The 12,273-nt window shown below is 44.3% G+C and overlaps 1 protein-coding gene across 7 annotated transcripts in view; it reads left to right on the forward strand.

Moving 5' to 3' along the window:
- Positions 1–10,967, forward strand: part of ADAMTSL1 (ADAMTS like 1) — a 674,175-nt gene extending 663,208 nt beyond the window's left edge. For 6 of the 7 annotated variants that reach the window (XM_043546995.1, XM_043546996.1, XM_043546998.1 and 3 more), the window contains one exon: positions 2,097–5,418. In XM_043546995.1, coding sequence (XP_043402930.1) covers positions 2,097–2,203 — 107 coding nt within the window. In that variant the 3' untranslated portion in view covers positions 2,204–5,418. Of the gene's footprint in view, positions 1–2,096 lie in introns of all 7 variants that reach the window. The other variant, XM_043546994.1, reaches the window with a different exon arrangement.
- The last annotated feature ends 1,306 nt before the right edge of the window (positions 10,968–12,273 follow it).

A 12,273-nucleotide genomic window follows, 5' to 3' on the forward strand; every position in this document is an offset into this window, starting at 1 on the left:
AGCCACCTGTGAATCTTCACCGCAGAGCTGGGCCCCCAGAGCGCAGTGTTGGGCCCCACTGCTGGGCTGCTTGGGAAAACATTTGTCTGAAAAATGGCAAATTGCAGCCTGCAAAATCAAGTGTTCCTACTGGAATGTCTCCAGCATTGTTTGTTGTTGATGTTGTTTTCTAAGAGTTGGGATCTCATCTTCCTGCTAATAGGACTAAAAGTAATAGGTGCTGTCCTAAGTTTCCATTATTGGTATGGAGAGAAATAATAAATCATAAACAGGTAGTTAGTTGATGTTAACATCAAGCAAACCTGAGGCAGATGAGTTGGTTAGTGCAGGGAATTCCTGCAGTGGATGTGGCTTTCAGGTGACTAGAACTTAATTGGGCCTGCCAAAAAACACACACATTATAAATATTGCAAAAGGAATAAATGATCTGGAACAGATGTGCCTCTTTGGAAACCAAGCCCTGTTATGGCAGTGTTCACCTGGGAACACCAAGTAGCATGAGTATAAATCACAACCTCTTTGCCAGTCATGGCTCCCAAGTACTCTGAAGCATTGTGTTTAAGGGCCAGAACCTGGAATCTAGTGTGCAGCCAGCAATTCTGAGGCTGGGCACTGGGGATCTCCACAGAGGCTGGGCACTGGGGATCTCCACTGAGGCTGGGCACTGGCGATCTCCACAGAGGCTGGGCACTGTGGAGCAGCAGCAGAACCACTAGACTACAGAAGGGCTTGCTACAGGCCTTCTCCCACCTCTAGAGGCAAATACAGGTGCTCGGTAAAGCCAGTCCAAACACAGTTAGCGTGGCTTGGCTTGCTGAGGGAGGACAGGACTGTCAGAGGTGGAGTTTAAAGGAGGTGCATGAGACCCTCACCCGCACTCTGGCTTCTTTCTTTGGAGTGGCATAAAGGGACCCTAAAAGCCATAGCTCCAGTCAGGGGAGAATTCCTTTGGCACCAGCACTACAGCAGACAGCAAGAATGCTGCCCTCTGAGGATCCCCTCACAAGCTGGCATGGGGGAGGGTGTGTAGGGGCCAGGACACACAGCCTTGTGGAGATTCCAGGCAGTGCTGCAGCCCATAGGGCAACACCAAGAGGCTGCTGTTAATGAGACAGGCCCCTAGGGCTGTCTAAGTTACATTGGGAGGGTTGCTGGGCCTCGAAAGAGTCCAGGATTAGGAGAGCGCAAAGGTTGCTTAACCCTGTCCCTGGGCTGCAAGTTCAGTGCTCCACCTGTTAGAAACACAGCACAGAATCTCACCTGATAACTTCAGAACTAGCCAGTATCGACCTCCCAAGCTCCAGACCAACCAGTGTGGACCTCCCAAGCCGATAAAGTACATAAAGGTGCCATGGAGCAACTCTCTTTAAAAAGGTTTCAGAGTAGCAGCCATGTTAGTCTGTATTCACAAAAAGAAGAGGAATACTTATGCTCAGATAAATTTGTTAGTCTCTAAGGTGCCACAAGTACTCCTTCTCTTTAAAAAGCAGCTCGTTATTTTATTTATATTTTTAATGCCAACTTGACAATGGGGATAACTCCTGTGGTACTGGAGAGCAAAACCCCCACGAGTGCAGTGACAACCCCAAGATGTAGGTATCCCACTAACCAGTCAACAGTATACTACTAACCCAGGACTCCCCTCTCTGATTGTGTGGTCTAAAAGCAACCTTTGGATGTTCAATTCTTCAAACCCATGTCTGTGTAGATCCTTGAGGCGCATGGGCATTTCCAGGGAAGGTCCACACAGACGAGAAATCTTGAAGAACCACAGTTACTGGGAGTCAAGCTTCAGAGGGGTAGCCATGTTAGTCTGGATCTGTAAAAGCGGCAAAGAGTCCCGTGGCACCTTATAGACTAACAGACGTATTGGAGCATGAGCTTTCGTGGGTGAATACCCACTTCGTCGGATGCACGTAGTGGAAATTCTGGAAATTTCCACTACATTCATCCGACGAAGTGGGTATTCACCCACGAAAGCTCATGCTCCAGTATGTCTGTTAGTCTATAAGGTGCCACAGGACTCTTTGCTGCAGTTACTGGGAGGTAAGTTACCGTTCTTTCATTGCATCTCCTTTTTGTTCCCCCTTTGCCAGTGGAATGCAGAGACACCACCAGGTACTGTGAGAAGGTGAAGCAGCTCAAACTCTGCCAGCTCACCCAGTTCAAATCTCGCTGCTGTGGGACTTGTGGAAAAGCATGAAGATGAGAGCAACTGAGATAGGGGATCAGAGGCATCAGCCTTTGCTTCACTACAGGAAGGACTGTTACAAAACAAATTGGACAGAATTCAGTTTTCTTCATTTTATTTATTTATTTTTATTTTATTTTTTTTTAACTTTACTGAATCGTTGTTGTAAAGGACTTGGCAAGTTTTCCCTTCAGTGAGACTGGGAGATGGAATGCAGCAAAGCACAGTTGTGGTGGGAGACCAAAAAGAAAGAGAAGACAAGCAACATGTCAGACCTGAGTGGAACAGAGCTGTCTAGGAATCCTTGTATAGGCCTTGCGATACTCATCAACCAGCAGATGGGCGGAAAACACCAAAGCAAAAACTCCCATTAGCAGCAGATCAGAGCACCAGGGCATGGATCAAACAGCTTGACAGATCATGGGCTACTGAAAAAAGGGATTGAACTAAACATTCAGCTAAGCAATGGGCAGAGACATCATTTGCCCTAGAAGGGTTTGTTAACATAAGCATGTGGTTTTGGTTTTTTAAAATTGCTGTCCTAAAGCTGTGTTCCTGTTCTCTCTCTGTCCCTCTCTCTCTCTCTCTCACGCTAAGAACTTAGGATCTGAAAAGGAGGTTAAACATTGTGCTGAAGCATGAATGAGTTTAAAATGCATCTAAATAAGTGCACCAAGTTTTTTTCCCTCAACATGAAAAAATGAAGTACAGTATTATGCAGAAAAGGAAAGTGAGTGACAGAATGATCTGCTATTGACAGACCGCCGTGCATACCTGCCATCACTGCTCTGTGCAGAGCACTTATAGGAGGGGTTGTATATATATTTGTGGCAACAAGAGCTACTTACCATGCTGCATCTTAACATGATTAAAATGTATCTGGGGAAGAGAGAAGCCTGAGATCCCAGAGTTATTGGGCTTTCAGATCTGGGGTTTTGGTCTATTTCTAACTTTGGATTTGTAGAAATCATTTCTATGTCCTGCCAGTGTGGAATTTTTCTCTCATTACAGCCAAATCCTCCAGTGATAATTATTAATTTATCAAGAAGGAGAACACAGCTGCTCTGATTTGTTATAGTTCTTTCTGTCACGTAGACATACAGAATGCTGTATCATCAGCTTTGTCCCCAAAGTGGTTGCACAAATTCCTAAAAGACACACAAAAAAGGTGGATGCTAGAAAGTGAAGCAATCCATGAATAGAACTCTGCAGTCAGAGGTGATCTGAGAAGTGAGAGTCAAATTTTACGTTTATAACATGATTTTGCCTGCTCATTGTGATTCTCTCGCCTAATTGCATCGATAATCAAAAATTAAGTGCTTCATCCTTCAAGATGTTGGGCATCCTCAAGTCAGTGGAAATCCAGGTTGCTCAGCACCTTGCAGAAATCAGCCTGAACTACAAAGTTTGGATTTGAACTTCCCCGAAGTTTGAGGGAGAGGTGCCCAGATCCGGAGTTTTGGTTTAGGACTATCTCTGAATGTAAGGTTTGCCTGTGCCTCTTGTGTCACCCCCAGTGGGACTCTCTTCTTGTGATGCAGTAATAAAACACTGTTCAAGTATTGATATGTTGCAGCTTACCTTACATGTGGATTTTTCAACAAGCCTGGAAGTTCTCTTGTGAGGTCAACACCAGGTCCATTGCATTAAATTGCCTCCAGTTTGGTCATTCCAAAGTGTGTCTGGCAGGGAACACTCTCTCTACAAATGGGTCTCTGAGAAATCACATTGCTAAGAATCAGTGTAACTTTTATTTAAAAACAAACAAAAAAAGTCTTTTTATGTATGTAAATGTATATCTTTTTGTGTATATTTATTAGGATTCCTTGTATAAAAAGTGCAATATTAATAATTGTACATTGTTGTCCAGATAAAAACTATTTTGGGGACTTTGTGATCTCCCTGCAATTTTGTTCCCCTAAAATCAGTGGTAATAGTGTAATTTTCCTGTTTTTATCAGCACTTTCATTTAACTTTGGATACATTTCACTGTGTACAGATTGCTTCGTAAACTATGACAACTGGGGGGAGAGGCTTTCCTACTTGTGAAACTATAGTTATGCATGGAACGAAGGACAAATTCCTTGCTAATAATTTGGTGGTTGTTTCTAGTACAATAGCTAATGAAAAGCAGTGCTGGAAAGTATTTACATTTTTTAATAACAAAATATATTCAGACAATCCCATGTTGGATATTAGCTGTGTAACTGTGCTTAGGATAAACATTTGGAGCCAACGTCTGGCCAGGCCACTGTGTCCCCTTCACACAGTATAAATATAATTTCAGATATTTGTCCTATGAATTGTGACTTGTCAGTATCCCCATAAGATGATGAGGGTTGCTGAGTATTATAGAAGTAGGATTTCCTCCCCTAAAAAAACCTGTATTTATATCATTTTTTGTACAGATAATGCAGCTTATTTATTTAACTACTTTTGTCTGACTCATTCTTTATTAACCTTAAAACAGGAGCTACCAGGGTAGCAGAGCTTTCAAGGTTCTCCAGCCTCCTCCCCTATTCCCACAGTTGCTCAGGTTTGCAAAGCTAATCATCTCCGGGCCATCACCTATGGAGCTCGTAAGTTTCTTGAACAATCAAATGCATACTTGGGGGAAAATCCTGCCTCTGTTTGCACTGGCACACCGAGCCTGAAAAGCACTGTTCCTAACTCTCCCCAGGTGAGCAGAGGGGGTGGGCCATGAGTCAGGAACTACACAGATTTGCTCACAAACACGGGCTGTGCAAGAAGAGAGTAGTATGCTGCAGCCACTAGAATAGCTTCAAACAGCAGTGACTGTACAGTGGTTGTACAGCTGATCCATACCCCAGGTCCAGCTGGGAAGGAGGATTGTCATTCCGTGGCAGATATTCTGTCCTCCCCAGCCCTACAAATCCTGAATAAACAATGAGTCCGAATTCAGCACACACAGGTATGGTGCATCTGTTTGTGCCCAGCTGTTGATTTCCACTGGGCATGCTCAGACTGATACAAGTGATATATTCGTTAAATCAAAATATTTTTTTTAAAGCAAGCAAAGGTATTAACCTCAATTAGGACAATGTCTGTGCCAAGTTTCTGCTGTAGCCCTTTTCAAACAAGTGAGGTTGCAGCTCTTTTACAAAGGGAATTGTGATTTTGTTCACTCTCCTGTAATTCAAAACCTGATCTAGTTTTTCCAATAGGTGGCTTTTAATTGTAAGTTTCACAGGAAATTCCACATGGAAAAGTTTTTGGTCTAAAAGGGGGGGGGGGGAACTTGCGCCTGGGGGGCTGGGGGGGGTGTAATCTAAAATCAGAATCAAACAGAGATTAATTAAAACCTCACCCTTAACAGTCACTTCTGAGTTTACTGGCAGCTGAATACAGCTCAACAGTGACAAAAGGATTCCACAAAAGCCCCTTTCCACAAAGACGGATGTTACCTTGCTCTGTGGACTCTGGTAACAAAGTAGCACATGGGGCCATATTTAACACAGGGTTGTCAACAGCAGCTTCCCAAAGCCCAGACTTTGTATATTATTTCACCTGTAATGGGTGATTTTATGAGAGGAGGGACTGGGGTAGCACTATGTAAAATGGCTTCATGCTATTCTGTGGCTAAGATTGTTTGAGAATAAAAGAGCCCCGTAAGCACAGTTGCTGTGGAGACTGAGGTAAAGGCCATATTCTGTGACCTGAACTTGGCAATAGCTAGACATTTTCTAGATGTGAAAAGCAACGTTTTAAAAACACTTAAAATGACAGTGCCCATCTATAAAAAGGGAAATAAGGACAACCCGGGGAATTAGAGACCAGTCAGCTCAACTTCTATACCCGGAAAGATAATGGTGCAAATAATTAAGAAATCAATTTGCAAACATCTAGAAGATAATGAGGTGATTGTTGCATTGCACTCCATATGTTTATGGAACTATGTTTATAAGTGTAAATATGATGTAACTGGAATATGCTTTACCCAAAAGGTTTCTTGTAAGGGATCATTACAAAGCGTATAATCTACTGAGTGTGTTCATCCCCTTTGTATGAATGTATCATTCTTGTTTCTGAAATTAGGATATTAAATATAATTCTGAGGTCCTATTATAGTTATGCAAAATGTGGGCCATTAATGGAGGTTTCAAATCTTGTTGGCCCCCATTAATTAGGACAGTTGGTTGTAGATGGCTCTATTTACTTGTAAGCCTTCCTGTATACCTGTGTGCCAGCGAGTGGGTGATGAAGTCTCACAGGACTTGTGAACATGTCACATGATACTGGAATCCATCTTTAACCTGGTGCTTTCCCATTTAGAAGGGGGGGAGAACCCAGAGAGAGACAAAGAATTCCCGCCTTGTGCCAAAGCTATAAAAGGGAGTGGAACAGAACAAAGGGGTCCCAGTCATGTGGAATCCCCTGCTTTTCACCTAAGATGCCTGCTGGAACTAACAAGAACTGTACTGGGGAAAGGGTTGGGCCCAGACTAAGAAGGAGTCTGGTCTGTGAAAGAAGCTTATTGGAACATCTCTGAGGATGAGATTTTCCTGGATTCAGTTTCTTTATGTATTAGGCTTAGACTTGCGTGTTTTGTTTTATTTTACTTGGTGGTTTACTTTGTTCTGTCTGTTATTACTTGGAACCACTTAAATCCTACTTTTTATTCTTAATAAAATCACTTTTGTTTGGATCCCATTGGGAGCGGGGTGTCTGGGTGTTGGAGACTGGAGTACCTGCTGAGTGGTTTTCAGTTAAAGCCAGCAGCTTTGGGAACGTGGTTCAGACCCTGGGTCTGTGTTGCAGCAGGCTTTCATTTCTGGCTCAACAAAACAGGGTTCTGGACTCTCAAGCTGACAGGGAAAACAGTCTCAGAGGTAGTTTCAGCACGTCAGGTGACAGTCCCAAGTGGGTCTCTGTGACCGAACCCGTCACAGTGGTGTCATCAGCAGGATCTGTACACATCTGATTGCTTTGAGACACTGGTAGTGATTTTAAGTGAGTTTTAAGTGTGGTGGGTGGAAAACAGACAGAGTGGTTACTGGTTTGTTATTTTCTGTTGGTTTATTTTGAGTGAGGGAAATAAGCACAAGAAAGCAGGAAAATGACTACCAGTGAGGCAGCTACAAAACTAGAGCTGGCCAGACTGGAAGTGGAAGAGAAGGCAAAGGACCGTGAGTTTCAAATGTGGCAGGCAGAAATGAGGCTCAAACAAGCAGCTGTGGCCAGGGAAACCATGGAGGCCCAGAAACAGACTTAAATTGAAGTACAGAAAGCTGCTCATGAAAGAGCCATGGAGCTAAAAGACAAAGAGCTTGAAGCCCAGAAAGCTGCCCAGGTGGAGAAGGAAAGAGAGAAGCAGCTAGTGCTGGAGTTAAAAGACAAAGGAATACAGGCCCAGATTGAGACCCAGAAGCATGAACTGGCTGTAATGGAGTGAAAGAGAGAAAACCCACCAGCAGCTGGCTCTACTTCCCAAAAACCCCACAAATAGGAACGATTATGCCCGCAGTATGATTGATCCAGTGATCTTGCTAAATATTTCATCACCTTTGAGAGACTGTGCACCCTCCATGTGATTCTTGAAGATCAAAAAATGACCACTTTGGTTGCAAAATTGACTGGGAGAGTCAATAAGATGCCTATTGCTGATGCTTTAAACTACGGTTAATTTAAGAAACTGGTTTTGAAACAGTTTCAGATTACACCTGAAACCTACAGGGTTAAGAGTCTTAAGAGGGGATCTGGATTGAGTAATGTGGCTTATGTAAATGAAATGAGAGATTTGTTAGACAAGTGGGTGAAGGGAAAAGGCATTACCAGCTTGGAAGAAATGTGTGATTTGGTTACTCAGCAACAGTTCCTGAATATGTGCAGTGATTATGTAAAGCAGTATTTGTGGGACAAACAGGTGAGTGCAGTGGGGGGAATTATCTGGGTTTGCAGATTCTTACGAGCAGTCACAAGCTACAATTAAATATAAACCACTGGCAGAGGGGCACAGAGTTGGGGGAAAGCAGAATCACCATTTTACCCCTGGGGAAAAAGGAGGTGGGGCGTTCACCTCCCCATTCCCCTGTTACTCGTCCCAAGTCTCCTGTACAAGCAGAGGAGCCCAGAAGGTGCTGTCATTGTATGTCCACTGAGCACCTGAGGAATAAGAGTCCTTGGCTAAGTGGGAAAAGACAGCAGGTAACACATGAAGCTGCTGCTTCTCAGAGCACAGGGGTATCCCAGGCTGCTGCCTTTTTCCACACAGGATTTGTAAAGGTTGCTTCTACACAACCAAGCAGTGAGCATATGCATGCCGTTAAGCTTAATAGCAAAGTGCTCCAACGATGGAGAGACACTGGTGCAGAAATTTCTGTGGTCAGGAGGGACCTGATCCAGGAGAAGGATTTGTTACCAGGAAAAATGGCAGAATTAGAATTGGTGGGAGGTTACAAAGTCCTTGCACCTTTAGCTAAGGTACACATGGAAACTGGAGGTTTGCAGGCTAAACTGACTGTTGCAGCGGTGACATACAATTTTGCATCGTTTCTACTGGGGAATGATTTCTTCGATGTGGCAAAACCTGTCCCAGGGTTTGTTAGCAGCAAGAAGGAATCTTGTGCTAAAAGCCCCAGGCGGGAGGCTGAAGTCACATGTGCTGCTGGGGGAATAGGAGAGTGTCTCTTTAATTCCTCTAGCAGTGGAGAATGCAGCTTTGGGGGCAGGGGTGGTCGAAACTAGTTCTTGCAGCTCCGGGGCTCAAGGCAGGTCCCTGCGAGAAGGGCTGGATAGAACCAGCTCCTGTCCTGTGATCATCTCCCTGCGGGAGGGGGATGTTCCACCTTGTAACAGGGAGGCCCTCCCAGCTGCTGACTGCCAGGAAGTTGCAGGTCAGCAGGGGACAGGTCCTGTCCTGGGGTGCACAGAGACATGTATCCTGGAGATGGAAGTTGGGGTCCTGGTGACAGCTGTGGTGGGAACAGACCCCAAGGTCTCTGTAGCTGGCAGTAAGCCCAACCTGAGTGAAAGGGGGGGATTTTGCTGGCCAGTGAAAAGCCTGTCATAGCTGGTAGCTGTGAGCCCACAGCTGGATCAGGGTCACCTTCCCTTTTAGGGACACAGGAGTGTCTGCCTCAGAGGGGAGCCCAGAGAGGGAAGTCCAGACGGAAGGTGAGGGGGGACAGGAGGATCCGCCCATCTTTTGTAGGAAGGCTTTTCCCCAGGAGGAGGGTGAAGGATCTGTATCTAAAATGCCACACCCCTCACCTATGGATCAGGTTTTAAGGGAAGACCGGGGGTCAGATCTCCTGGAGGGACAAGTCCAGCAAGCTAACTTTTGGGAACAGAGAATGGGGTGACCGAGGGGATCTTCCCAATCCAAAGCACTCCAATGAAAAATGTTGTTCCTGCTACCCTTGTGAGAGATAACACTGTCTCTTCAAGGCTGGAAGAAGGAAAACGTTGCATTTGGGAAGCTTCACAAGGGGGTGACATCCAACACAAAGAGATTCCAGAGGGAGGGGCTGAGGGCAGGCATGGTTGCAGTGCACCCTTTCCTTGCCAAAACCTCAAACATAAGCCTGAATTAAGAGCCTTCTCCATAGGGGGAGAAGAATCTGTATCTGAGCACCTACCATGGTGCACAAAGGGATTGGAAAATGGAATAGACACTGAACAAGCCAAACTGTGTGAACAAAGTCTGCCTGTCATAAATTGGCTGTTAATCTTTTGTCTTTTGCTACTTCATCTTTGGGTCAAGACAAGGGAGTTAATACTAATGGTAAACCTTCAAAGATGTGTAACATACCTCATTTGTGGAAAAAACTTTTGTACATGCTAGGGATGGCAACAAGACAGTCCCACAAGCATGTTGCTTTTCAGCTTATATCTGTAAACAGGCTTAGAGCTTGGCACAGTAGCAGAAGCGGCCTACACTGCTGTGTGGAAGCGGGAACTGAGGCACGCCACCTCATGGCATTGGTGGGTAAATGCCAAGACACCTACACTTCAACAGATACTGCTGTCTGCCTTCTGATAGCAATACACCCCAGTGTGTTTTCAGGCACCCAGAACTTTGCTAGGACACCTATGAATGACATCACAGGGTTTAAAGGTACTGGGAGGAGGTCTGACCAGAGACAAACAGGGATTTTTACATGTACTGCCTCTGCCATGGACAGCGTCCAAGACTCCGGCAGTAAGTTTAGGAGGAGGGTGTGGTGTTGCACTCCATATGTTTGTGGCAATGTGTTTATAAGTGTAAATATGATGTCACTGGAATATGCTTTATGCAAAAGGTTTCTTGTAAGGGATCATTACAAAGCGTATAATCTACTGAGTGTGGTCATCCTCTTTGTATGAATGTATCATTCTTGTATCTGAAATTAGGAATCTGAAATATAATTCTGAAGGCCTATTGTAACTATGCAAAGTGTGGGCCATTAATGGTTGTTTGGAATCTTGTTGGCCCCCATTAACTAGGACAGTTGGTTGTAGATGGCTCTGTTTACTTGTAAGCCTTCCTGTATACCTGTGTGCCAGCGAGTGGGTAATGAAGTCTCACAGGACATGTGAACATGTCAAATGATACTGGAATCCATCTTTAACCTGGTGCTTTCCCATTTAGAAGGAGTGGGGGGACCCAGAGAGAGAGAGAGAATTCCCGCCTTGTGCCAGTTTCTTTATGTATTAGGCTTAGACTTGGGTGTTTTGTTTTATTTTACTTGGTGACTTACTTTGTTCTGTCTGTTATTACTTGGAACCACTTAAATCCTACTTTTTATTTTTAATAAAATCACTTTTGTTTATTATTGAACCCAGAGTAAGTGATTAATATCTGGGGGAGCAAACAGCTGTGCATATCTCTCTATCAGTCTTATCGAGGGTGGACAATTTATGAGTTTACCCTGTATAAGCTTTATACAGAGTAAAACGGATTTATTTGGAGTTTGAATCCCATTGGGAGCTGGGTGTGTGGGTGCTGGAGTCAGGAGTACCCGCTGAGTGGTTTTCAATTAAAGCCTGCAGCTTTGGGGACGTGGTTCAGACCCTGGGTCTGTGTTGCAGCAGGTTTGCATGTTTGGCTCAACAAGGCAGGGTTCTGGAGTCCCGAGCTAACAGAGAAAATGGGCTCAGAGGTCGTTTTAACATGTCAGATGACAGTCCCAAGTGGGTGTCTGTGACCGAGCCTGTGACACTGATAAGTAACAGTCATCATGGATTTGTCAAGAACAAATAGCTTTCTTTGACAGGGTAACAAGCCTTGTGGATGGTGGGGGGAAGCGGTAGACATGGTATATCTTGACTTTAGTAAGGCTTTTGATACTGTCTCACATGACCTTCTCATAAACAAACTAGGGAAATACAATCTAGATGGAGCTACTACATGGTGGGTACATAACTGGTTGGAAAATCATTCCCAGAGAGTAGTTATCAGTGGTTCACAGTCATGCTGGAAGGGCACAACGAGTGGGGTCCCACTGGGATCAGTTCTGGGTCCGGTTCTGTTCAATATCTTCATCAATGATTTAGATAATGGCATAGAGAGTACACTTATAAAATTTGCAGATGATACCAAGCTGGGAGGGGTTGCAAGTGCTTTGGAGGATAGGATTAAAATTCAAAATGATCTGGACAAACTGGAGCAATGATCTGAAGTAAATAGAATGAAATTCAGTAAGGACAAATGCGAAGTATTCCACTTAGGAAGGAACAATCAGTTGCACACATACAAAATGGGACATGACTGCCTAGGAAGGAGTACTGCGGAAAGGGATCTTGGGGTCATAGTGGATCACAAGCTTAATATGAAACACTGGTGCAAACATCATTCTGGGATGCATTAGCAGGAGTGTTGTAAGCAAGACAAGAGAAGTAATTCTTCCGCTCTACTCTGTGCTGATTAGGCCTCAACTGGAGTATTGTGTCCAATTCTGGGCGCCACATTTCAGGAAAGATGTGGACAAAATCCAGAGAAGAGCAAAAAAAATGATTAAAGGTCTAGAAAATATGACCTATGAGGGAAGATTGAAAAAATTGGGTTTGTTCAGCCTGGAGAAGAGAAGACTGAGAGGGGACATAACAGTTTTCAAGTACATAAAAGGTTGTTACAAGGAGGA

The sequence above is a fragment of the Chelonia mydas genome, chromosome 5 (assembly GCF_015237465.2).
Source record: "Chelonia mydas isolate rCheMyd1 chromosome 5, rCheMyd1.pri.v2, whole genome shotgun sequence".
Classification (NCBI taxonomy): domain Eukaryota; kingdom Metazoa; phylum Chordata; order Testudines; family Cheloniidae; genus Chelonia; species Chelonia mydas.